This window comes from Grampus griseus (assembly GCF_964374135.1).
Source record: "Grampus griseus genome assembly, chromosome: 2".
NCBI lineage: Eukaryota > Metazoa > Chordata > Mammalia > Artiodactyla > Delphinidae > Grampus > Grampus griseus.
Genome location: NC_139018.1, coordinates 11,052,127 through 11,079,885, shown reverse-complemented (window position 1 = coordinate 11,079,885; position 27,759 = coordinate 11,052,127). Strand labels below are relative to the sequence as shown.

The 27,759-nt window shown below is 37.3% G+C and overlaps 1 protein-coding gene across 4 annotated transcripts in view; it reads left to right on the top strand.

Annotated features, from left to right (window-relative positions):
- Positions 1-1,862: 1,862 nt before the first annotated feature.
- UNC79 (unc-79 homolog, NALCN channel complex subunit) overlaps positions 1,863-27,759 on the top strand; it is a gene marked incomplete at both ends in the record, with an annotated part of 200,721 nt that continues 174,824 nt past the window's right edge. For 3 of the 4 annotated variants that reach the window (XM_082681877.1, XM_082681876.1, XM_082681874.1), the window contains 4 exons: positions 1,863-1,965; positions 10,372-10,464; positions 16,919-16,974; positions 17,648-17,777. In XM_082681877.1, coding sequence (XP_082538003.1) covers positions 1,878-1,965; positions 10,372-10,464; positions 16,919-16,974; positions 17,648-17,777 — 367 coding nt within the window. The remainder of the gene's footprint in view (positions 1,966-10,371; positions 10,465-16,918; positions 16,975-17,647; positions 17,778-27,759) is intronic. The other variant, XM_082681875.1, reaches the window with a different exon arrangement.

Genomic DNA, 27,759 nt, shown 5'->3' with positions numbered 1-27,759 from the left:
GGCTTCAGGTTCCTTTCAGTGCCAATATTCTGTAACTAGGCTAAAAGGCAGCTGAGGTGTCTTATGTGCACAGGCTCAGTCAGTTCTTAGGAATACACTTGTGAATGTTCGATTTTATCAATTTGAGCCCAAGGTTGACTGACCCTCACTCCCCAGTGGACAGTGTGGCCACATCCTCTCTGCTGTCAGTTGATGTGCTTGTTGAGGTGGCATATTAATTCTAATGATAATCAGAATTAACATTAGGCATCAAAATAGCACAAAGAAGGTGCATCTGCTACAAGACAAACAAGTCTAATAATTTTCTTTTATAATGGACGTGAAAATGAGAAAAAGTCTTCATTGTCAAGTCTTGGCTGATGACCTGTATATCAGGAGATCCAGAGACATCAAAATATATATTCAGTGTAATGGGATTTGGTTTACATGCATTCTAAAGCTAAATCGTTATGAGTTTTTGAATGTCCTCTATTTTTACTCCTTGTGCAGGTAATAGTAATAACAATATTAATATTCATAATAATATCTAATATTTGTGGAGCACACATTAGGTGCTATGTTAAGCACTTTACGTTTTTCTCATTTAAACCTCCTAACAATCCTTCTAATGAAGTGAGGTAGGTACTGTTCCTATCACTTAAAAATGTTGATAGAAAGATTATTATTAGGTGGCACGTCCTTCTGTGATAATTGATAACTAAGTGCGCAGGGTCATGCAGTATCAGTTTACGGCTTCCTTTCTTGGGTGCGTGCTGAATCTGCCGCTGTGCTGGAAGACGCAGATTACTTCATTGCCCAGGACTCCAGATGTAGGAGGATTGTTCGGTCGATGGAGCAGAAATAGCATGGTTTTATTTCCAGTCTTGCCCTTGACTTTTCTAAAAATTCCCGTGAGAAAATAATTTAACATCGCTGTGCCACAGTGATCTTGTGTAAAATGTAACGGAGGTAAGAATGCTGGAAGGATTTCAAGATTTGTTAATCACTTGGAAAGTGCTTTTAATTTATGAAATCAGGGAGTAATATGAATACCAAGTACTACTGAAGATGGATAAGGTGTTGAGGAAAAGCTCACATCATAGATATGGTTGACCCTCGAGCAACCTGTGGGGTTAGGGGCACTGAGCCCCCATACAGTTGAAAATCTGCAATCTCTGCTGCTCTCTCTGCCTCAAAAACAAAGGAATTGATAAATGACTCACCTAAGGGCAGGGAGCTGAAACAGTTTGGATAGAATCAGGACTCAAACCCTAGTTCTTTGGGTTCCACTTATTGTGATCTCTAAATGAACACAAACTTTTCCCCACACTTAGTTGATTTAAAGATCTGTAAAATGAAGATACAGGTACTATATTTATTGAAAAAATCCATGTGTAAGTGGACCCACACTGTTCAAACCTGTGTTGTTCACGAATCAACTGTATATATATATATATATATTTTGCGGTACGTGGGCCTCTCCCGCTGCGGAGCACAGGCTCCGGACGCGCAGGCTCAGTGGCCATGGCTCACGGGCCCAGCCGCTCCGCGGCATGTGGGATCTTCCCGGACCGGGGCACGAACCCATGTCCCCTGCATCGGCAGGCGAACTCTCAACCACTGTGCCACCAGGGAAGCCCTGTATATTTCTTAATGCAATCATTCATCAAAGACTGTGTACGCACTCTGCAGAACTCTTGATAGGAAGGGAGTGATGGTTGCTTATAATTTAAACCAGTTCATAAAATGTAAAATTAGCATTTTTTGTTAGATGGCAAAATATTCAGTGACTGATTACTTCATTTTGTTTTGTAGATCTTGGACAGTCAATATTTTATACAACTACGTGTTTGCTCCCCTTTCTCAATGATGATATTCTGAGTACTTTGCCCTACACGATGATATCAACTTTAGCTACCTTTCCTCCGTTTCTGCACAAGGATATTATTGAATATCTCAGCACATCTTTTCTACCAATGGCTATATGTAAGTTCGGTCTTACCTAATACTAGATTATTTTTATGTGTTGTATGAATGGAAATTGCTTTTGCTGTTTAGGCTACAGATTTTCAAGATTATAATGGAATCACTTGCTGTATACATATGCTTTGATTTAAATGCAGTTATTTCAGCATGAATAGTATGGTGAACATCAAAGAAATGAAAAGACAATTATACCTTAGAACTGTTGTATTCACATAGTTTGATCTTATTGGATAGGAAGAAGGAACATGTCAAGGCACAGTCTGTATTTCCTCCATATAAATTATGGTATTTTTTGGCTACTTTAGAGAAAAGGGTGGAGCAAAGTGCTGCCTTTGATGTAGTAATTCTTATCTTTTGCATCTGAAAGAAGTAGGGTGTGTCGGGAAGAGCAATGGATAGAATCAGGATATGTAGATCTCCTGTGGTCTCAGTTCTATCTGTAATCTGATGTATGATGTGAGGTTGGGCGACTAACATAGTTGAAACCTCATCTCCAGAATGATGATATCATCAGCTTTCCCTCACAGGGGTGTTGTGATGACAAAATGAGTCAAAATTTATGAAAACACTTTGTAAAAAGCTGAAATTTACAACTCATGTGCAAGGTACTCTTATAAACATGGAATCGATATGAATTCTGTTTCACTTTTATAAACTTAATTCTGCAGGCTTTCCAGATGTGATAACAGAGAGAAAAAAATAAGTTGGGTTGTGTTTTTTATGATCAAAGTCCTGTAAAGTATTTAAGTATTTTTTAAAAGAAATGGGTGATTAATTAATTTACGTTTCAGTGGATAATCTGAAAAGATTATGGGTTTAGGAGTCAAACATATCTAGATTCAAATCACAGCTCTGCTACCAACTAGCTGTGTGAGCTTAGGCAAGTTACCTAACCTTTCTGTTTCTTACCTGTAAAATGAGAATAATGATAATACTGCCTCATAAGGTCGCTGTGACAATTGAGATGATTAACTGGAATGTTGATAGAGTGCTAGCACAATGCCTAGTGTTCAATAAGTGTTAGTTTACTTCTCTCGTTCCCTCAACTCTTGTTCTATAATAATGCCTGTGTTGGTCACATTCAATTCCTAGAGATCATTTTTCACTGTTTTAATGTTATGTACTTTTATGATCTTATTAAAGTTGTTGCTTTGTAATAACAGTTGGTAAACATATGTACCTTTGAGCCACATTTACTTATTTTACAATTCAGTTTAATTTTAGCTATGGAATTGTAATTTTCATGTCTTTTAAACAAAGAGTCTGACTTCTGCCTAAATTATATAGCTATTTAAAAAATTAGCAGAGATTATACTGTTCAAGTAATAGAATATTTGATCGTTCTCTTTTTTGGTTCTGTGTATCCTTATTGACAAGTACTTGCTTATGGATACAGCCTTAGGATTGCATAGTTGTATTTTTTTTTTTTTTTTTTTTTTTTTTTTTGCGGTACGCGGGCCTCTCACTGTTGTGGCCTCTCCTGTTGCGGAGCGCAGGCTCCGGATGCGCAGGCTCAGCAGCCATGGCTCACGGGCCCAGCCGCTCCACGGTATGTGGGATCTTCCCGGACCGGGGCACGAACCCGTGTCCCCTGCATCGGCAGGCGGACTCTCAACCACTGCGCCACCAGGGAAGCACCCCTGTATTTTTCTTAATAAGTATGTTAACTGTTAAACTTAAGCATAGAAATTTTTTTCTTTTAAGAATAGCAGGTGAGGCTGCATCTTTCTAATAATGAGTGTAAATTCACTGTATCCTTCCTTCTTAGAAATAAGTTAATAATTTTGGGAGATGTAGTGCGTATTTCAGTCCCTTGAAGTTATAAAGAGCAAACGAGCATGTGACAGCTGGCAACTTGTTTCTTCACCCTTGATTATTAATTTCTGCTTAATTAGAAACAGACCCCCAAACATGCCTTGTAGTCAATTGGAATCCTTACTTATTTAAATGTGTGAACTTGGCAACTAAGGAGAACAAAATAGTAAGTTGAGTTTACAAAAATTGTGTGAAAATTTTAGTGCTTATTAGTGGAGTAGCTTGGTGTTCGTTTAAAGGGTAGGGACAAGTCATTTCTGTCTCCATTTTTTTTTTACTGTAAAGGAGAGGTTTAGAAATTAATGTTCCATCTCTAAGGTTATTTCTGTCTTAATAATTCTAGGTTAAATAACATCAATCTTATTTTACGTAAGAGGCACATATCTTCCTCCAATGCAATCGCTGATCTGGTTCATTTATTTTGCTGCTCTGGTTTTAGTCTCCTAGTTCTGACTTTCTCGTTTCTCATCACTATTCCTGTAGTTCAACAGTAGCCAGTCTGTATCATCTTTAAATCTTTGAAAAGAAATTGTGGTACTAATCTTTAAAGCCAAATTCTATTAAACGATTCAGGCATTTCTTTTGTACTTATTCCTTCATAGAGTAGATACAAAGGACATAGATCCAAAGATGGAGGGAATTGAGTTCCAGATTAATCAAGTCAAACTGAATTGATGTGAGAACGTGTGCCTGTTGTTTGCACCCATGTTGGTTTTATTTTTGGAAGTTGTTTCAGTGTGTAGAAATTCTGACCAGAACAAGAGGGGAGCATTTAACTTCTTCGAGAATATTTTTATTTCAGACCTGAGATGAAGGATGTTGCATTTTCTGAGTACTTGATAAAGTCTTTAAGACAAAAAGGCTTTTATCTCTTTGGTATGGTATTCACAAGGTCAAATGTAATACATGGACAGTTTTTCAGGTGTTAAATTATTATATCATTAAGGACTTAGAAGATGAAAGTCTGAGCTCTCAAGTGGACCTAATGAGGTATTGCAGCTCCTTCAGTTTAAGAGCCTTGCATGTATATCAGTTATGTCTTTTATGTCATTTTTGTCATTAAACCAAGTACTGTGCTTTTATTTTAAATAACTCCTTTGAGGTGCTGCAGAGCAAACTGCAATTTATTGTAAAAATTTCCTTTGACATAACCTTTTCTTGTTAACTCTTTCCTTGTGTATATATTAAGATACACTTGTTTTTATTCCACATGTGTGCAATAGGCTTTGTTTATATATTAAAGGAGTTACTAAGAATTGAAAAAGTCATTTGCATTTCACCATGGAAACCTCTCTTTTTCCACAAAGGTTCTGTGATTTGTGGACCAAATTGAAATATGGATGTTGGGAAGATGATATTTTGGCAGAGAAAAGAAAAAGCGGGTCCCAAATGAACATTATGTGATGTAGGATACGTTATTTTAAAGTGAATAGTAAAGCTGAACAATTAAATCAGTGAAAGAGCCTTCTAGCGGTATCTTGGTATCCTGAACTGTGCAGTCTCATCTAGTTTCTTTTCCAACTTAAATTTCCTCAAAAATCACTCATCCTCAGGTAAAAAAAGAGGTTCATTTAGATCTTTGCATTGAATTAAAAGCAATTGTATGATTTAGTTGAAGGTCTGCTTCCAAACCATTGGCCCTGTATCACTTTTTTGTTCTATTGCTACTACAGAGGATGTGTGTTATGTTCTATGATCTTCCAAACACTAATAAGTAAAGATAATAGAAAAAAGACAGTAAACTACCAACACAAGATATTGATGGTATTTAAATAATCTTTTATATATAAAATCTGTTTCATTAGCTAATGATTGTTTTTATAAAGTAGATCTTACTATACTTTAAGAGCTTTATTATTGAATTGTGGGAAATGTTTTGGAATAGGAATCCAGAGGGCTGAATTGTAGGCTGACTCTCTCAACCTTATCAAACTTTAGTTTCTTTAGCTGTAAATTTGTGAATAATCGTAACCTCACTTGTCTACATCACAATGTTTGTTGTGAAGACCATGACATAACATATGGGAATGACCTTTGAATATTGTCTGATGTTATATCAATGTGTAACACTCAGTCAAATAACGGACATGTCAAATCCCATTGCAACTAATTCCAACATTCTGCTCAAAATCACATGTTGTCCTGAAATTTTATCATCTTAAATATTGCTTGAAATAATAATGGACTGTCTGCTGAGACTTGGGATTTTTTCCCCCTAGAGTGTGTTGTATAACAACGGCAATTGCTATGTCAGGTTTTGATCTCATAGAACCTGACAGAACACCTCTGCAGTGTTGATGAGCAATCCTGTCTCTATGACTTTTTATTAATCTACCAATCTGCACATATTTTAATGCTACATAGACTTCAGGTTCATGGTGTCTTAGTCCTCCCTTTATGTTGAACTGATATGACCTTCTGACAGCACAGGTATCTTATGTTCAAACCCTATCCCATGGAACACAGTTACCTCTGCTTACACAAACAGAGGCCACTTGCTAATCCAGGCAGCACAGGAAATGGTTCTGTCATATGGTAGAACTGGCATCAGAATGTTTTTCTTCTTCCCAGGTGATTCCCTTACCTTTACCCCTTAAAAAGGTATAAGACTAGAGGAGTTTATTTAAATATATTTCAATTCAGACCACTTCTTACCACTGTCTTTCATCTGGACCAGACCAGTAGCTTCTGAGCTGGTCTCCATGCTTCTACTCTTAGCCCCCCTACAACCTGCTGTCCACCAAAAAGCCAGAGCTATCCTCCGAACATGTGAGTCAGATCATGTCACTTGCCTCTTCGAAAACGTGTAATAGCCTCCGATCACTCCTACAAATCAAATTCAACACCCTTCCGTGGCCCACAAGGCCCTCTGCCTTGTGATGTGGGCCCTGCTTATCTTACTACTAAATCACTTGTGTCTGCTAATGTTCACTCTGCTCTGTCCATATTGGCCTTTCTGCAGTTTCATAAAGGCACCAAGCTTTTGCTTTTCCTCTGTGTCAAAAGCCCTTTGTGCAAATGGTCACATGATTTGCTTCCTCATTCCCTTCAGGTCTCAGCTCAAGTATCATAGTCTTCCCAGAGGCCCTTCCTTACTCTCAAGCTAAAATAGGACCTTCCATTGCTCTCTACGTATTCCCTTGCCCTGCTTTATATTTCTTCACAGGTATTTGTTTGCCTGTTCCTCTGGAATAGTGCTGTCCACAGAACTTTCTGCAATGATGGAAATGTTATATAAAATTCTGTGCTGTCCAGTAGAATAGCCGCTAGCCACATGTGGCAGCTGAACACTTGAAAATGTATCTAGTGAGAGAGAGGTTTTTAATTTAGTTTACTTTTAATTAGTTTAAATTTAACCACATGTGGCTACTATATTGGATAGCACAGCTCTAGCATTTAAACTTCATAAAGACAAAGACTTGCCTATCTTATTTATGGCTGTGTCTCAAGGGCCTAGAACAATGTCTGGATACTGAAAAGAAAAATACTCTGTGAATAAATAAGTGACTAGCACATTAGCTGTGAAGTCAAGTGACAGGCTGTAGTCCTAATAATTAGGTTGGTGTTCACATGCAAAATTTGGTTTCTCGTTTATAAGATGGCTTTTCCCATATACTTTTTTTTTAATGAGAATCATATAAGAGCTATACATGATAACACGTTAGGAATTATAAAATGCAGAAACAGATTAAGAAATTGTTATTGTTCACAGAAGGAGGGGATGGTGGTAATGATTGTTTTGGTGGTGCTAGGAAGATCAGGGAATAGGTCTTAAAACTTAATTGTATTTTCTGAGCACAACATTAAATGTAAAATTTTCTTATTTTTATTACTTCTCTGCTTCCTTCCATCGTGTGTAGCTTTGACCTTAGACACCCTCATGGGGACAAGCTGCACATCTGTTTGCCTCGTGCCTTTTTAACAAGATTCAATAAATGATGTGTGCCTCTGCATGTTTATTAAATTAGAATTGTGGTGATTTTGTTCAGTCTGTTAGAAAGCTATGAAATTGCAAGGCGCTGTCTGTTTATAGAAATATTGGAGCCAGTTTCTGAGGGCTGGAGCCACGGGAGCACTCTTGGCTTTGTGGCTGACCATTCTTGAGGGAGAGCGTAGGGGTAGGGGGGACATGCAGAGGTCACCGAGCCATTTGTCCTGTTCTCCAAATGAACTTCATCTAAATCATCTGAGACATTTTGGGCATCTCTCCCTTTTTTTTTTTTTTTTAAATATTTATTTATTTATTTAGGCTGCACCGGGTCTTAGCTGCAGCACACGGGATCTTTTAGTTGCAGCATACGAACTCCTAGCTGTGGCATGCATGCGGGATCCAGTTCCCCAACCAGGGATCAAACTCGGGCCCCCTGCACTGGGTGCGTGGAGTCCCACCCACTGGACCACCAGGGAAGTCCCATCTCTCCCATTTTTAAAGGCCTCCAGGCACAGTGCTTCTCAGCCTACCTTAATAAGTAGTTTTCATTTTTTAGAAACACTTATAGTTTACAAGTTTGAAATGAGTTTAAACAAAGGTGAAAACACTTGTCCCAAAAGGAATGGATATAGTATACATATAATTATTTTTCCTTGCGTATGTCAAAGACTACACTTTCTTTTGCTTTTTTCTCCCCTTAAAGAAAGAACACAAGGGCATGCAATTATTCCTCCTACACTTGGACACCTTACTGAGTATTTCCTTTCTTGTTCTCATTCCTGTAGTAGTACTTCTCAAATGCAGCTCCAAGGCCCACTTGGTCAGAATCACTTGATGTCCTTATTAAACATGTAGCTTTCCTGCTTCCAAACTGATTGAGTTAGACTCTCTAGGTATGGGGCCCTGGAAGCTGAATTTGAACCACCTCCCTGTCTAAACTCTTAGAGAAACTGAATCTTGTTCTTTAGGATTTGGCACAAAGATTGTTTTCCTTGATTAATCGTATTTGATTAATCAGCTTTAACATCTAAGAGCAGTGAGCTGATCCTCACATCTTTGTATAATAACTAATTTTTATTTATATTGTATAACTAAACTAATTTATGTACCTGAATATCACCTGCTTAGTGGGTTAGCAGCAGCCCAGCAGTAAGTTACTAATAAAAGCAAACTCAGGTAAATGGAACTTAATTATAGATCTGTTTTATTTGTTTGTTTATTTCTGTAAAACTATTGTAAAGCCACTGTCCATTGTGGTGCTCAGTGTTTTACGTTAAAAAGAAGAATCATGTTAAATTTTTTTTTGTCTTCTCTACTTTACTGTACAACAAACCTTTTATTAGTGCTTTAATGATTCTTTTATACCTGTGTTTTATTATAAGTTGCCTTATTCTTGTTGGTTGTAGGTGAGATACTATTCCCACACATTGCACTTTAATACTTTAAAATAAAGCAGATTTTAGGGTTATCTGCTTTTTTCTTGTTGTCTATGTTGATGGTCTTCTGCAGTATGTGTTGGAAATTGAGAGTTGACTTTTTGAGGGTGTCATAGTCACTGTTTACTGTTCTGTTCATGCTTTCTTGACAATTTGCTACAGGAGCCCAGCTCTAAGGAGAGGTTTCTGCTATTCCTGCAATTATCCTGAGAAAAGGAATTCATTTTATATTTGAGTCCTTTCTCAGTTACTGTGTTTAGAATAATAAAGTACTCTGGGGACAACATATTACCCCGAATGACCTCCATCAGCGATAGTTCTGGATGCTTATAGAGGTTACCTGATACCCTCTATTAAAAAAGAAAGAGAAAGAAAGTTAATACAGTATTGGATGTCATCCTAAACAAGCCACTTAAAGATGTCTCTTAAAAGCAGTATGTAAGTGGTTATCACATGGAGATCACAATTATACGGCTAAAAGAGGAATTTTGAAGAAACCAACTGACTTTGTGATTGAATACTGCGGGATAGGATAAAATGTCCAGCAACAGCATTATTCGCAGATTCAAAAAGTGCTGTATTTCAAACAACTCAGGTGGATGTGAAGATGGTAAGCTCTGGAAGACTAAAAAAGTGATTGTCATGGTGATTAAGATGCTGATGATGAAGTTACATGTGAAGGTTTGAATAAAATTGTTTAGTGATAGGTGAGAGTTGAAACTAATTTTAAAATTGATATAACTAAATGCATATGGTACCCATTAAAAGTAGACTCTTTCATCTGCATCTCTTGAAGTTAATACATTCAAGTCGTGTTCAAAAACGTTTTATTTTTACCTTCTTATTTGGATAACCTTCAATATGCCTTATATTTGAGTACATGGAGGATTCTGTTTTTTCTTTCTTTTCTACCTAGATATAAACATCTTGGAAACAGAGATCACGTTTAAGTACAATTCTGATAAAACGATTACATTACCTTCTGGCATTACTCGTGCTCCTTGAAGATTCTCCCTAAATGTGCCTATGATAATGACTACTGTAGCGTTTGTAGGCTAGGACAGATTTTGTGGTTTTATTTATGCAAAACTTCTATTGATTTTTTTTCAAGTTTCTTCTCAGCTCTCATGGTCTATGCAAAGTAGCAACTAAATATAAATGTACAAATATATAAATATATATATATAAATAAATTGTGTCTAATCAAAAAAATTTTGGTTTCAGTGGGCTCCTCAAGGAGAGAAGGTGTTCCTGCCCACGTTAATCTCTCCGCATCATCCATGCTAATGATTGCAATGCAGTACACATCCAATCCAGGTAAGTGAAAATTTGGATGGCTTCAGTAATTCCGAACCAATAATTAAATAAGACATCAAATAAGCAAGCTAGGAATTCTCATGTGAGAAGAACTTCTCTTGGTAAATAGAAACTGGAGATGTGTTAGAAAACAGACTTTCAACTTGAAATAAATTTCCTTTGCCTCTTGCTATTAGCAGTCATCTTGCTGACTACTGATCTTTTTAGAATGTCTGAGAACACAGTTTTAGAACACTGACTGGAAATTGCTTGAATATAAATATATAGAAATAATTAAATTAGAAATATAAAGATCACCTGCAATTCTAACAACTAAAGATAACCACTGGGACTACTTCGTGAGTTCGCTACTCTGACACCACATGAACATCCTTGCACATAAAGCGTTCGTTACATTCCCACTAATTATACGTGAAAGTACATTGTAACCTGTCACTGAGTGTTATTATAACATTTGTATAGAGATGGACAGATAACAAGTAATATGTCATTTTGATCTGTGTTTCTTTGATTTCTAGTAATGTGGGACAGATATAATCTGATATATTCTGTTGGGTTTCCATTCATCCGTGTAATTGCAGATGAACTTTGGGAAACTGACATAAAGGGGGGCTGACTGTTAGAGTCACATGCTAAGATATGAACTCAGTTTTTATTTTCATTTGGAAAGTAAACAAATTTGGTGGCCCTGTTTTCAGCCTTCTGCTTAATTACATAATGAATAATAATTGAGTTTTTGACTCAGCATAAGGAAAACAATTTTTTTCATTTAAAATCTTAATGCTTCTTGGCCTGGAGTGTCATCCTTTAAATATGAAATTCCTTATGATTATTACGTGCATTTAATTAAAATGTAAATTTTTGGGGAAGTTATACCTCGTGTCTCACTCTGGCTTAAAGGATCCTCATAATGTCATTTATATTTATTAGATTTTATGTCCTGAAAAAAACCCCTTCACATAGAATCTAGTTAGTTAACTAAAGTCTCATCATCAGGGTTTGGTCCTAATTTCTAAGTTGGGAGGCAGTAGAGCGGGTTGGGTAGAATCGTGAGGTTAAGGGTGTGTGGGTTCATATCTGAGCTCAGCGCAGATTGCCAGGTATCTTAACCTTGAGCAAGTTCTTTAACTCCCCTAAGACCAAGTTCCCTCATCTATAAAATGGGAATTCTTCCTGTAGTACCTTAAAATGTTGTTGTGAGGATTTAATGACTTAAGTGTGTGTGAAGTGCTTCTTTAGCATAGTGATTTGACACATCATAAGCACTGCTCAGTAAACAGCAACACAGATCTCTGCAATCTGCCATTGTCTTCTTGGAGTTGAACGTTTCATTGGGAAACCACTGTGATCAAATACTTCTGTTATTTCTTAATCTGTATCTTCATCTGTTCATGGGGGAACGTGTATAGCTAGCTATTCTATACTAAGAATGACATTTGGGACCCCAAATTAATCTTATGATGGGGGAAACATAAGAAGTGAGGTGCTATCCACCAGGGGACTCTCTGAGATCAAGCGGGTAGGGCATCATTATCCTTTGAACTTTTAGGGGAGACAGCAAGTGGCAGCCTGGTCCTTGTAGCTGATTGTGTATCAAGGATGGAGCAGGGTTCTTGCTCAGGCACCAGGAATTCATTGCAGAACACCTGTGTCCATGGCTCCGTGCTAGGCATTGTGAAAACTACCCTGAAATGTAAGATATGATGCTTGCTGTGGAGTTTATGTCTCATTGGGAAGATTAGGCATGTTTACATAAGTCATTAATTTACAATGCAAAGTAGTATGTAAAAAGTACCAAATAAATACTATAGGCTGTATTAATTCATCAGAGAAGAGAACTCTGTGGGTTGAAATGATCAGGAAGGGCTTTGTGCCACTTGAGCAAAGAATGGGTCTTAAAATACAGATAGAATTTTGATTGATAAGGTAAATGGGGCATTCTGGGAAGGGAAGCAATTTATTTATTTATTTATTTTTAAATTTTCGTTGGAGTGTAGTTGCTTTGCAGTGTTGTGTTAGCTTCTACTACTGCACAACAAAATGAGTCAGCCATACATATACATGTATCGCCTCCATTTAGAACACTACAGTGCATTAAGTAAAGTTCCCTGTTCTATACAGTGTGTTCCCATCAGTTGTCTATTTTATACATAGTATCAATAGTGTATATGAGTCAATCCCAATCTCCCAATTCTTCCCACCCCCACCCCTTTCCCCCTTGGTATCCATTTGTTCTCTATGTCTGTGTCTCTATTTCTGTTTGGTAATTAAGATCATCTATACCATTTTTCTAGATTCCACATATATGTACAATATTTGTATTAATATACAATATATGTATTAATATACAATATTTGTTTTTCTCTTTCTGACTTACTTCACTCTGTGTGACACTCTCTTGGTCCATCCACGTCTCTGTAAGTCACCCAGTTTTGTTCCTTTTTACGACTGAGTGATATTCCATTGTATATATGTTCCACATCTTCTTTATACGTTCCTCTGTTGATGGGCATTTAGGTTGCTTCCATGACCTGGCTATTGTAAATAGTGCTGCTATGAACATCGGGGTGCATGTGTCTTTTTGAATTATGGTTTTCTCTGGGTATATGCCCAGTAGTGGGATTGCTGGGTCATATGGTAGTTCTATTTTTAGTTTTTTAAGGAACCTCCATACTCTTCTCCATAGTGTCTGTACCAATTTACATTCCCACCAACAGTGTAAGAGGGTTCTCTTTTCTCCACACCCTCTCCAGCATTTATTGTTTATAGATCTTTTGATGATGGCCATTCTGACCTGTGTGAGGTGATACCTCATTGTAGTTTTGATTTGCACTCTCTAATAATTAGTGATGTTGAGCATCTTTTCATGTGTTTGTTGGCCATCTGTATGTCTTCTTTGGAGAAATGTCTATGTAGGTCGTCTGCCCATTTTTTGATTGGGTTGTTTGTTTTTTTAATGTTGAGCTGCATGAGCTGCTTGTATATTTTGGAGATTAATCCTTTGTCAGTTGCTTTGTTTGCAAATATTTTCTCCTATTCTGAGGGTTGTCTCTTCATCTTGTTTGTGGTTTCCTTTGCTGTGCAAAAGCTTTGAAGTTTCATTAGGTCCCATTAGTTTATTTTTGTTTTTATTTTCATTACTCTAGGAGGTGGGTCAAAAAAGATCTTGCTGCGATTTATGTCAAAGAGTGTTCTGCCTATGTTTTCCTCTACGAGTTTTATAGTGTCTGGCCTTACATTTAGGTCTCTAATCCATTTGGAGTTTATTTTTGTGTATGGTGTTAGGGAGTGTTCTAATTTCATTCTTTTACATGTAGCTCTCCAGTTTTCCCAGCACCACTTATTGAAGAGACTGTCTTTTCTCCATTGTATATTTTTGAGGAGGGGAAGCAGTTTAAATAAAGGGGCTCTCTAGGTCTGTTCATGGGCAGTCAGTGTATTCCTCTGAGCAAGGTTCGTGTAGCAAACATATGGAGAATAGCAGACACCGTGTAAGAGAAAGTACCCCGGAGCATCTGTGCTTGAGAACTCAGTCATGGCTTCAGAAAATTCCAAGTCTAGAGGACCATTTATATACTCCACAAACAGTTACTGAGTATCTGCTATGTGCCAGGCACTGGGAACACCATAATTAGTAAAACAGAACCGACCCCTTTCCTCTCTTCATAAAGCTTATCGTGTGGTGGAAGGAGAAGACATTAATCAAATAATTGTAACGGCCAATGCCCAGTTTCAATTGTGACAGGTTCTTCGAAAGATGTACATTGTGCTATGATGAGACCCTATAAAAGGGGATTTTTCTTTTATTGAAGAGGTCAGAGAGGACTTTTCTGGGAATATAACGTTTTGTCTGAGGACTGATGGATGAGTAGCATTAACAAGGCCTATCAGGGAGTGGAGGTTTCCAGGCAGAGGAATCTCATATGTCAGGAGGGAGCCTGGCAAGCAGGTGGGACTGAAAAGTCATTGTAGCTGGAGCTCAGAGTGAGGGCTGCCTGGTGTGAGATGAGACTGTAGACTTCTGCAGGCCAGAACATGCAGGATGTCGTGGGCTCTGGGAGTCCTGCGTTTATCCCAAGTCTAATGGAAAAGTGCTGAAGGACTTTGAGTGGTGGTGTGTGTGTCACCCGAGCTGCAGTTGAGAATGGATTAAGAAGGAGCTGGAATGGATACAGATTGACCCATGAGGAGGCCATTGCATTTGTGTAGGCATGTAAAAGTCAGGGTTGATTGAGGCCGAGAAAAGTGGATACATCTGAGAGCTATTTAGGAAGTAAAACTGATAGGGTGTGGTGAGGTATTGGATATGGTTGCATTCTGGCTTCTGAACTGGGTGCATGGTGGTTCCATTCACTGCAAAAAGAGACACTGGAAGAGAAAGACCAGGTTTCTAAGGGAAGATCATGAGGTCTACTTTGGACATGTTATGTTAGAAGCGTCTTTGAGACATTTGAGAGAAAATAATATACTTTAGACTAATACAATGTCATATGTCAATTATATCTTAATAAAACTGTGGAAAAAAATCACACATAACCTCAGTAATAGTTATACATATCCAAAACACAAAAATGCAAAAAAATCAGGTTTCTTCAGAAAAAAGAGGTAATAGTAATTAGGAAGTTGTATTATGAACCCAGAACTGAGTTCTGGGCTAGAAGTAATGAACTTTGAGCCCTCATGTAAGTGTCCAGTGCTATTCACTGAATTGCATATAGAGGGTACCTAAAGTTGTACAGGCATACCTCCTTTTAGTGCACTTTGCTCTACTGTGCTTCACAGATATTGTGTTTTTTACAAATTGAAGTTTTGTGGCAACCCTGCATTGTCAGACAATGGTTAGCATTTTTTAGCAATGAAATATTTTAAAACTGAGGTGTGTACACTGGTTTTTAAGATATATTGCTATTGCACACTTAATAGACTACTTAATATATACTTTATGTTTATATAAAGTATACATTAATATACTTAATGTTTGTATAGTGCAAACATAACTGTTATATACATGGAGAAACCAAAAAAATTGTATGATTCGCGTTATTGCAGTATTTGCTTTCTTGCTATGATCTGGAATGGAACCTGCAGTATCTCTGATATATTGCTGTATATGAGTGTGACATTACTTACAAGAGAGCACAGAATGAAAAGTGGATTTGACTTATGACCAGGCCTTCAGGAACTCCAACAGATACTGGCCCAGTGGAAGAAGAAGTCTTGGAGACAGCTCCGCAGTATCAGGGGCCTGAGAGACCATCTTTGTGTTTCTCTTGAACTTCTCCTCATGTTTGCAAGATATGCCACAGTGGAGGTTATTATATTCTTACAAAACTACATCTAAAAACAGGTTTCAAAAATATATCCTATCAAATCCTATCAAAAATAGGATCAGTCAGGGTAATCAGAGAAAGGTCTCCTGGTGTGCCTCTTTCCTTCTGTCAAAGAGGAAGAATGAGTCTCAGAAACTCCTCAGCAGATTCTTTCTTAGGTCTTGCTGGCCAGCACTGAGTCACATGGCCATCCCTAGCTGCAACAGAATCTGGGAAATTGTCTTGCTTGGCAGTCTGCGTACTGGGAGCTGAACAAGGAAGAAAGCGTTGTTGTTAGCAGTTGAGTAGCAACAACAGTGTCTGCCACAGGTAGTAGGAGAGGGTCAGTCATGAAGTCAAGGAAAGAGGGTGGTCAGCAGTACTAAATGTTGCTGAAAGTCAAGTGGGAGGCAGACTGATAAATGTCCATAGAATTGAACGACATGGAGGTCATCGGTGACTAAAGGGAGACCTGCTTCAGTGCCATGATGGGGTTGGCAGATAGATTAGGGAAGGTATAAAACGGGTATCTAACTAAGGTGAAAGTATCTTTATTCCTCAAGTAAACATAGGCAAATCAAAGAAGATTGCTGTTGTATAGCTTTTAAGGACTCCTCAACAAGATGGAGTTGGTGATAAAAGACTGCCATTCTAATCCATCAGTCTGTCACTTGCTATCTGTCCAACCTTGGGCAAGGTAGGAAACTAAACCTCACTTTTTTAACTGCAACATGGTGGTTATGAGATACATAATACATAAAGCTCTTAGCTCAGTACCTGGCACATAATGAACGCTCAATAAATGTAAGCTGTTATTATGATCCTATTAGGCTATTTTTTTCCCCGTGCAGTTCTTGATTACATTGATATAAGTTTATGTTATAAAAGTATGATTACTAGGGAGTTTTCTAAATATTTCCTTTGTTAAGATGAATAAAATACTTCTCAAGGATCTTGGAATAAAGCTTGATAAAGTCAAGGGCTTATATGATTTTTGACAGGCATGAATATATGAAAATAAGTAATTTCTAATTTAATGACTAGAGTGAAAAGTCTAATATAATTTAGACTAATATAGTTTATTTTAAAGGACCTTTTGTCTGGTATTTGCATTTCACGTTCAAATTATATTTTCTTCCTTACAGTATATCATTGTCAATTATTGGAATGCCTCATGAAATATAAACAAGAAGTCTGGAAAGTAAGTTTGGGGCCACATTAAACTCACAGTCACAAGTTCAATTTGTATAATGTAGTAAAAATTGTTTGCATATTAAAACTATTGTTTAGATCAAATTTATTGATGTCTTATTATTTTGGTATGGTAGAACTTATAATCCTTTCCTTACTGGTTAATTATTTACCATTTAGAGCAGAAATGATACTTGAAGAACACAGTGGCTTGACAGAAAATGTAATTGGATATATCTTATTCTTGAAATTTAGCAGATACTATATTATGTGACAGTTTTACTTGATTTGAAATGTTGCTTGGGAAACTTTCTTCTTTCAAATAGGAGATGTGAATTATTAAGAAATATGTTTTAGGGAAATGTTTTTAAAAATGCAGTATTTGGCAAACTGGCTTTATGCTATTCTAAAATCTTTCTTTCACGTTATTCTGAGGAGAGAAGAATTCGTTAAAAGATAGTGTACATCTGAACACTACTGGGGGGCTTATTTACAGGACCCATAAAAATAATAAAAAATATATTATAATTTAATCTGCAAAGCCCATCTGGATGATGAGATTCCAGGGAAATTAACCAGCTCAATCCCTCCATTAGAATTTTCACTGCTTTGGTAATGTTGAATGAGCTACCTTTATTTTTATTTGATGATGCTAGTGAAAATATGCTTCTTGTCTCCTTTAGGATCTTTTGTATGTGATAGCCTATGGGCCTTCACAGGTGAAACCTCCAGCTGTGCAAATGCTGTTCCATTACTGGCCCAATTTAAAACCTCCTGGGGCAATAAGCGAGTACAGGGGCTTACAGTACACAGGTAAGATTAGGATAGCTCTGTGATGCCCCATCTTTATTTCTTCTGTGCCACATTTGCCTCACTTACTTGTATTTTTTAATCTTGCTAGATTAAATTTACTGTGCCTTTAGGTTGTCATAAATCCTTTTTGAAACTAGGTGGTATAAAAATAAATTAATTAAAATTAATTTCAAAAGCTTTTATGACATCATAGCAAACCATGTTAAGTTCCAGTCCCATTTGCTGTACACCTGGCCTCTGGTCTTAACACTGCTAACGCTGATCGCTGCAAAGGTGTGCGCAGTCAGTGATGCTGCAGATTGGCTCAGATTCAGCAAAATCCCAAGCGGCTAATTCTGCTCTGTTGAGAAGGCTTGGAGTGCTTTCAACATTACCAGTTCAGGCACTAAATAAAAATTAAATGACCCTGAAAGCCTAGGTAGACATGAAGACTCAACCACTGGTGAATACTGGTATAATTAATCACCAACAAGTAAACACTGAGTTTATTGTAAAGACATATATTTACCAAAAACCAAACTAACTAACCCTTATGTAGTTTATGTTTATATGTTATAAAATCAAAGAAGCAATCTATGGCTAATGGAGCTTCTGATGCCCCTGACTACCCTCTCCCCCCACTTAACTGTATAATATTTTTCTGAAAATGGAAGAGATGGATATTTTGGCATAGCTTTTATTCAAGTTACTGTGGAGTTGTATACTGATATTCTGAGAAAATACTTTTTTCTTGGCATCACTCATCTTTCCAAAGGTGATTTGAGGTGGTTCAGAGGGGATTTAACATAATTCAAGTGTCTGTTTTATGCTCCTGATTAAAGCCAAGTGTTAGAGGTATTGATGGTGCTTGGTGGGCTTATTCTAAACTCAGAACAAATAATATTGGCCTTAGTGGTAACAATAGTATTAATTGAAATGATGAAGGTAGATAGTAGGTAAATTTAAAAAAATGGAAATTGGTATCATTGATGTTTTATATCATTGCTAGTGGAGAATGTTTAAGCGTTGCTGAGTGGATAATTTGAGTGTAAAAGCAAGAAGTTGGAAGCACTAATAAAATAAAAGGTGAAATGACAGAAATATTTGACACCAATCCCTTCCCAATAGATCCCTGAAATAAGCGTTTATGTGATGTATGAATGGGTAACTAGTATCAAATGAAATTTATTCATTTGATACATATTTGAAGAGTACTATAGGAAAGAGAAAGTATAGTGCCAGGCACTATACTTTGTGTTGATGTTAGAAGAACTGACACAAATCCAGACCCCATGGAGCTTAATGCAGTCTAGATATGGAAATTCATTCATTTCCTCAACAAATATTTATGGGGCATCTACTATTAGCCAGACATTATCCTAAGCACTGGCGATACAGTGATAAAAAAAATAGGCTAAGACATTGGTGCGAACATTCCAGCTGGGGGAAAGACCAGGAAACTACCTGACAGTGTAATAAGCACTAAGGTAGAGCAAAATACAGAGAGCTGTGGGAACACCCAGGAAGAGCCTTTGAACTCACCCTGATGGTGGGCAAATTTGGGGAGGGTTAAGTTGTCAAGGAAAGTCCTCAAGTGTGTGACATGAAAGCTGATGCCTGAAAGATATACGCACGATAGATAGAGTCATAAGGGGAGTGAATCATGAACCGCTAAAATGTGAGTTTGAGGCAGAAGGAACTGCATGGGTTCAGACTTGGAGGCCGAAGATAGCATGATCGTATTTAGGAACTGGAAAAAGTCATATGCAGCCAGGTAGTGGAGGGACAGGAGGAGAAAAGCCAGAGAGAAGCAGAAAGTCTGACAGGGCCCGTGAAAGACTGTGGATTTTATCCTAGCAGCAAAGTGAAACCATGCACAGGTTTTGTTTTTTTTTTTTTTTTTTTTTTGCGGAACGCGGGCCTCTCACTGTTGTGGCCTCTCCCGTTGCGGAGCACAGGCTCCGGACGCGCAGGCTCAGCGGCCATGGCTCATGGGCCCAGCAGCTCCGCGGCATGTGGGATCTTCCCAGACGGGGCACGAACCCGTGTCCCCTGCATCGGCAGGTGGACTCTCAACCACTGCGCCACCAGGGAAGCCCCATGCACAGGTTTTAGATGGAGAAACCACATGATGAGATTTGCCTGTTCAGAGCATATGATAAGCCTGGCAAACTGACAGCCACTTCCATTTACCCCCATGACCATACCCTCTTGGAAGAGCCAGCCAAACCTGTCTCCTCAGAATAGCTCAGCCTATGCTTACCGAGATCAGAAGAGACGCTCTCATCTTCTCTTGGCTTATCTGAACAAGATGTCTCTGTCTAAAGGCATTCATTCACTCTCCAGTCCATTCTTGTACTCATACCTCCACACACTTCCATCCTTTCAGTGTGTCATTATTTGTCTTCTACCTGCCAGCCTCTGTCCAAGGCCCTGGGAAACAGCTCTCTTGGAACTACCATGCTAGTTGACCATCGTGTTTTGTGCAGGAAACAAGGGATCATGGAAAAAAATTAATCATTCTGATCTATGTATTACTATTTATCCAGCACTGGCTGTCTGTCTGACGTTATTCTAGCTGCTTATTATCTCATTTAATATGTTAGCCTTCTCCTAGTTGAACAAAATTTATGGACCAAGGGCCATATTGGGTTTTATAGACATTTTTCTCAGTTAATTCTCACAAAAATCTTGAGAGGTAGTTTTCTTATTGCAATGTTACAGATGAAGCATAGGACAGAGAGTTTAAGTAACAGCACTAAGTTCACACAGATAATAAAGGGGCACAGCTTGAATTTGATCCTAGATCATCTTAACTGAAAATCCACATTGTTCTGTTCAATTCAGTTCTGTAATTAAACTTTAGCTGGAGCACTAGAAAATTTTCTGCAATGCTTTCGACAATGAAATATGCACTAAAGGGTATCTTCGGTATTTAGGTGGCATTAAAATCCTAAATATTCTCAATAAAAAAATTATGTGGAGATAGAATTTTATGGACTTGGAAGCTCAAAGATGAAATGCTTTCTTAGGGACCAGCAGCACTGTATGTCTTCCCAGTGATTTATTTCCTTTTTAAAAAGTAAATTTTATTTTTTATAAAAGGAAAATTTGCTTCTAGAAAAATCATAGAAATATGAAAGAAAGAAAAAATACTAACTAGAAATGACCATTATTAACATTTTGGTATATTTCCCTCCAGTTTTTTTTTTTTTTAGATTTTGGGGGTAGGAGTTTATTAATTAATTAATTTATTTTTGCTGTGTTGGGTCTTCGTTTCTGTGCGAGGGCTTTCTCTAGTTGTGGCAAGCGGGGGCCACTCTTCATCGCGGTGCGTGGGCCTCTCACTATTGCAGCCTCTCTTGTTGCAGAGCGCAGGCTCCAGACGCGCAGGCTCAGCAGTTGTGGCTCACAGGCCTAGTTGCTCCGCGGCATGTGGGATCCTCCCAAACCAGGGCTCGAACCCGTTTCCCCTGCATTGGCAGGCAGATTCTCAACCACTGCGCCACCAGGGAAGCCCCTCCCTCCAGTTTTTTTGATGAGCATTTTAAAATACAATAGAGGTCATATTGTATATAATTATACAAAGTTACCCCCCGTCCTTACTATGACATTTTTCAAATACAGAAAAGTTTAAAGAGTAACACTATGAACACATATATAGCCACCTAGATTTAATAATTGTTAGTAATTCACCATAATTTTAACAGTACATATATGTATTTAATTTATTTATTGCTTTTAAAACGTAATAACATGGGAATATTTACAGCTCATATGAAGATGATGATCAAATAGTGAGGATTTGGTAATCTACAATGTTTGCTTCTTTTGAGTTTATTAGTATTTATCAACAACAAAAACTACCCCAATTATTTTGGTCATTAAATACAAATCTTAAAGATGCAAAAATTACAAGTTTCTTGGGAATGAAATAGCCATTATATTGTTCTATAAAGCTCTGCTGTGGGGGAGAAAGAAATTACTTAGCAATTTTCTTGCTACAGTGTGCCAATAGTACATAATTTAGCCTGTGGTAACAAAGATGAACACAAGTTATTGTGTAGCTTCCATCTGAATTAGAGGACAAAAATGTGGCACAATATACAATTTTCCAAGACCGAGATTGTGGCAAAAGTAGATCAAGAATGACTTAAGATAGCACTACAAGGTTAAACTTTGATCTAGTCTACCACATATCTAACCCTACATTAGGAGAGTTGGATTCTTGAGTTGTATACAAGTTAAAAATACAAGAAGGCCTACCAGTCCTTTTATGTCCTAACTTCCTCCTCATTGACTTCTTATTTATCTTTTTATTATATTGATTTTATGTCCACATAATTTAAAATGTTTAAAACCATTTTATTGGTGCATTATAGACATGTAAAAAAATACAAATTTTAAGTATATGTGGAACACCTCCCACCATGTTTACTACCATGATTACCTTCTCCTTCTGTCCCACAGGTAACCACTAGCCTGCCTTCTTTTTATTTTTTGGAAAGGAAAGTTTGCTTTATTTTGGATGCCGGCACACAAGGGGGTTGGCGGGGGGACTCCTGTCCAAAGGCCGACTCCCTCCCTCCCACACCCCCTCCACCCCGCCCTGCCAACAGTCAGTGGGCAAGAGCTTTTATAGACGGAGGGAGGGGGCTACATGCAGAAACAGAACAGTCAGCTCTGACAGTCATTTTGAAATTGCTTATTGGTGGTCTGACCAGCATCATCTTGATTGTCTTAAGTACAGTTATCTTCAGTTCCAGGGTCGGTTTGTTCCCATTTCTTTGATAGCCTGACTTCTAACATCAGAGATCATTCTTGCCTAGTTTTTAATTTTATATAAATGGAATCACACATTATTTGTGTGTGTGTGTGCCAGTGTGTCTGTGTGTGTGTGATTTATCCGTGGGTTGAGCATAACTGCACTTTGTTCATTTTTATTACTATATATATATATATCAATATTTTACCAAATGTATGTACCACAGTTTATGTATCCATTTTACTATTAATTGATATTTGGGCTGTTCACACTTTTTGGCTCTTACAAATAATGCTGCCATGAACATCCTTCCCCATATCTTTTGGTACACACATGAACACATGTCTGCTAGATATATGCCTAGGGTAGAATTATTGGATCAGAGGGTATGAATCTATCCAGTTTTAATGGATAATGGCAAACAGTTTTCCAAAACTAGTAATGGTTGTACTAGTTTGTACTACCGTTAGTAGTGTATGAGAGTTCTTTTTGTCTATATTTCACATTTTGAGCAATACTTAATTTTATTTGTTTTCAAAACTGTAGTCATATTTGAGGATTTGTAGAAGTACCTTATTGTGCTTATAGTTTGTGGTTCCCTGATTACTAATGAAGTTGAACACTTTCATATATTTATTGGTCATTTGTATATCCTCTTTATATAATCTTTGTCAGTTACATATGTTACAAATATCTTTTCTTATTTTTTCTCTCTTTTAATGATGACTTTTGATTAACTGAGCTCCTTATTTTTAATGTAATCAAATTAGCAATCTTTTTCATTATATAAAGTGCTTTTTATATCCTAGGAAAATCTTTCCCTACTCCAAAATTATGACAATATTATTCATTATCTTATAGAATATTTGTTTTTTACATTTTACATTTAGATGTAGCTGGGACTAATTTTCCTGTATGGTGTGAGGTAAGGGACAATTTTTTTTTCCTCTTATGGATAGTCGACTCAACATCATTTACTGAAAATATCGTCCTTTTATTTATTTATTTATTTTTGCGGTACGCAGGCCTCGCACTGTTGTGGCCTCTCCCCTTGTGGAGCACAGGCTCTGGACGTGCAGGCTCAGCGGCCATGGCTCACGGGCCCAGCCGCTCCGTGGCATGTGGGATCCTCCCGGACCGGGGCACAAACCTGCGTCCCCTGCATCGGCAGGCAGACTCTCAACCACTGCGCCACCAAGGAAGCCCAATATCGTCCTTTTATTACTGCTCTGTAGTACCATTTTTTTCATAAATCAAGTGTCTATTTGAGGATGGCTCTGTCTGTGGATTCTTTATTTAGTTCTATTTGTGTATTTTTCCTTTTCACAATACTACACTGTCTGAATTAATGTACATTAATAATAAAATTTTATATCCTTCAGTGCAAGTCTTTCTACCTTGTTGTAATTGTTGATCTCTTTCTTGTCTCCCCTGCTTTCTCTTCTTCCTGTTCTTTCTTCTTCTCTTCCTCCTTCAAGGTTATTCCTAGCTATTTGCTAAGTTGAGGAGTTTGTCAAGTTAAACACACACAAACATATACCTAAACAACTAGGATTTGATTGATAATTGCCTTGAATCTATAGATCAGTTTGGGGAACTGACATCTGTGTAATATTGAATCTTCTAGTCCATGTGCATAGTATCTCTCTTCACTTATTTAGGCTTTCTTTAGTTTCCCTCAATGCTGTTTTGTAGTTTTCTGTGTAGATGTCTTGCCTATGACTCATGTAGTGTGTTGCTAAGTATTTATTTATTTATTTTGATGTTATTGTCAATGATATATCTTTTAGAAATTACATTTTCTAACTCTTTTTGCTAGTATATAGACATGCAATTAATTCTAGTATATTGATCTTATATCCAGCAACCTTGATAAATCACTTTTTAATTCTAATAATGAATCTGTAGTTTTGTTTTTAAAAAATTTTTCATGTTTGCAATTATATTATTGTTGAATGATAACAGTTTAATGTCTCCTTTTCAGTCCTTAAGGCTTTTATGTCTCTTGCCTTGTTGTATGAGCTAAAACCTCCTATGCTATGCTGAGTTCTAAGTTCCATCATGGTTTCCCCTTTGACCCATGGGTCATTTAGAAGGATGATGATTAATTTCTAATCATATGGGGATTTTCATAGTGAAGTTTTATATTGGTTTATAACTTGACTCCTCTATAGTCAGACAACATACTTTGTATTATTTCATTCCTCTGACAGTTTTAAGCCCTACTTTCTTTAGGGCTGAGCTTATGGTCATTTTTGTAAACATTCCTGTGTACTTAGAAGAGCTCATATTTGGCAGTTGTTTGATATTGTGTTCTACATAAATATATCAATTAAATAAAATTTCTTAATTGTGTAGTTCAAATATTCTATATCCTTATTGCATTTTTGTATGTTTCTTCCATCAGTTACTAAGAGTAGAATGTTAAACTCTCCCACTGATGATTGTGGATTTGTGTATTTCTCCTTGTAGTTCTGTCAGTATTTGCTGTATAAGTTTGGAGGCTGTTTTATTAGGTGTGGACAAATTTAGAATACACTATCTTTCTGGTGAATTGAAACTTTTACCATTATGAAATGCATGCCTTTATTTCTAGTAATGCTTTTTTTAATATCAAAATCTACTTTGTTTTATTCTAATATAGCTACACCAGCTTTCATGAGTGTGTGTGTGGTATAAAATTTCTGACCATTTTGTTTTCAGCTTTTTAAGATTTGTATATTTATTTCATGTGTGTCCTGTAAGTAGCATATAGTTCTATTTTTTAAACTCAGTTTTCATGATCTTTGTCTTCTAATTGAAAGACTTAGTCCATATATATGCAATGTAATTATTAGGATATTTGATTTTTTTTTGTTTTTTTGATTTTTTTTGATATTTGATTTTAAATCCACCATTTTCTATTTCTCCTGCCTTTTGTGTTCTCTTTTTTCTCTCTTTTTGCCTATTTTGCACTAATTGAGTATATTTAAATATTTCATCTTTGTCCTGGTGAGTTATTCATTTTAAACATTACCCTAGAGATTACAGTAGTCCCCCCTTACCCATGGTTTTGCTTTCCATGGTTTTGGCTACCCACAGTCAACTGCAGTCCGAAAATATTAAATGGAAAATTTCAGAAATAATTCATAAGTTTAAAATTGTGTGCTGTGTTGAATGGTATGATGAAATCTCACACCCTCCTGCAGTGTCCCACCTGGGATTCCCAACCATAGACATCATATTCTCCTGACATCCAATCATCAGCATCATCATGGCTTGAAGATCCAGGATCACCCCAAGCGGAAGATCCATCTTCTGATGTATTGTCAGAAGGTCAATAGTAGTGTAACACAACAACACAATTCCTACGTCATTCATCTCAATTCATCTCATCATGCAGGCATTTTAATCTCACATTATCTTAAGAAGGGTGAGTACAGTACAATAAGATATTTTGAGAGGGAGAGACCACATTCACATAACTTTTATTACAGTATATTGTTATAATTGTTCTACTTCATTATTAGTTATTATTGTTAACTTTTATTGTGCCTAATTTTTTTAAACAAATTTATTTATTTATTTTTGGCTGCTTTGGGTCTTCGTTGCTGCATGCGGGCTTTCCTAGTTGCAGCGAGTGAGGGCTACTCTTCGTTGCGGTGTGCAGGCTTCTCATTGCAGTAGTTTCTCTTGTGGTGCACGGGCTCTAGGTGTGCAGCACACGGGCTCAGTAGTTGTGGCTCGCGGGCTCTAGAGTACAGGTTCAGTTAGTTGTGGTGCATGGGCTTAGTTGCTCCGTGGCACGTGGGATTTTCCTGGACCAGGGATCGAACCTGTGTCCCCTGAATCAGCAAGCGGATTCTCAACCGCTGCACCACCAGGGAAGCCCTGTGCCTAATTTATAAATTAAACTTGATCACAGATATATATGTATAGGAAAATCATATTATACTCAGGGTTCAGTAGTATCCATGGTTTCAGGCATCTGCTGGGGGTCTTGGAACGTATCCCCCATAGATAAGGGGTGGGTGGATTACCATACACCATGTTTTTTTTTTTTTTTTGCGGTACGCGGGCCTCTCACTGTTGTGGCCTCTCCCGCTGCGGAGCACAGGCTCCGGACGCGAAGGCTCAGCAGCCACGGCTCACGGGCCCAGCCGCTCCACGGCATGTGGGATCTTCCCGGACCAGGGCACGAACCCGTGTCCCCTGCATCGGCAGGCGGACTGTCCACCACTGCACCACCAGGGAAGCCCCACCATGCATTTTGACTTGTCAGTGTCCAGTATAAAATAGTACTTTTACCTTTTTCTGTAAAATGGCAGAAGATTTTAACTTCTTTTACACACTCCTGACTTTCATGCTATGCTGTTATGCTCTTTCTATTTTTAATAATTACAGAAAACATAATTATAATTGTTCTTTGCAGTCAGTATTCATTAGATTTTTTCTTGCTCTTTTCCCTTTTTATATCTGTAAGCTCCCATCTAGGATTTAATGTTTTTCCTTAATAATATCCTTCTGTATTTCCTTTAGTGCCTTTCTATTGGGGATACATGTTCTCAGTTAGTGTTTGTCTGAAAATGTCTTTGTTTTGGCTTGATTTCTTAAAGATATTTTCTCAGTGTATAGAATTCTAGATTGGCATTTTCTTTCAGTACTTTGAAGGTATTTAATGACCTTCTTGTTTTCATTGTTTCTGTTGAGCTGTCAGTTTTTGCCCTTTTTTTAAATTGAAGTGTAGTTGATTTACAATACTGTCTTAGTTTCAGGTGTACAGCAAAATGATTCAGTTACATATATATATGTATATGCATACATGTATATATATATTATTTTTCAGATTCTTTTCCATTATAGGTTATTACAAGATAATGAATATAGTCCCCTGTGCTATACAGTAAATCCTTGTTGTTTATCTATTTTGTATATAGTAATGTGTATCTGTTCATCCCATCTTCCTAATTTATCCCTCTCCCACCTTTTCCCTTTGGTAACTATAAGTTTGTTTTCTATGTCTGTGAGTCTGTTTCTGTTTTGTAAATATGTTTGCTTATGCTGTTTTTTAGATTCCATGTATAAGTGATAACATATAATATTTGTCTTTCTCTGTCTGACTTACTTCACTTAGTATGATAATCTCTAGGTCCATCCATGTTGCTGCAAATGACAATATTTCATTCTTTCTTATGACTAGTATTCCATTGTATATATATACATCTTTATCCATTCATCTGTTGATGGACACTTAGATTG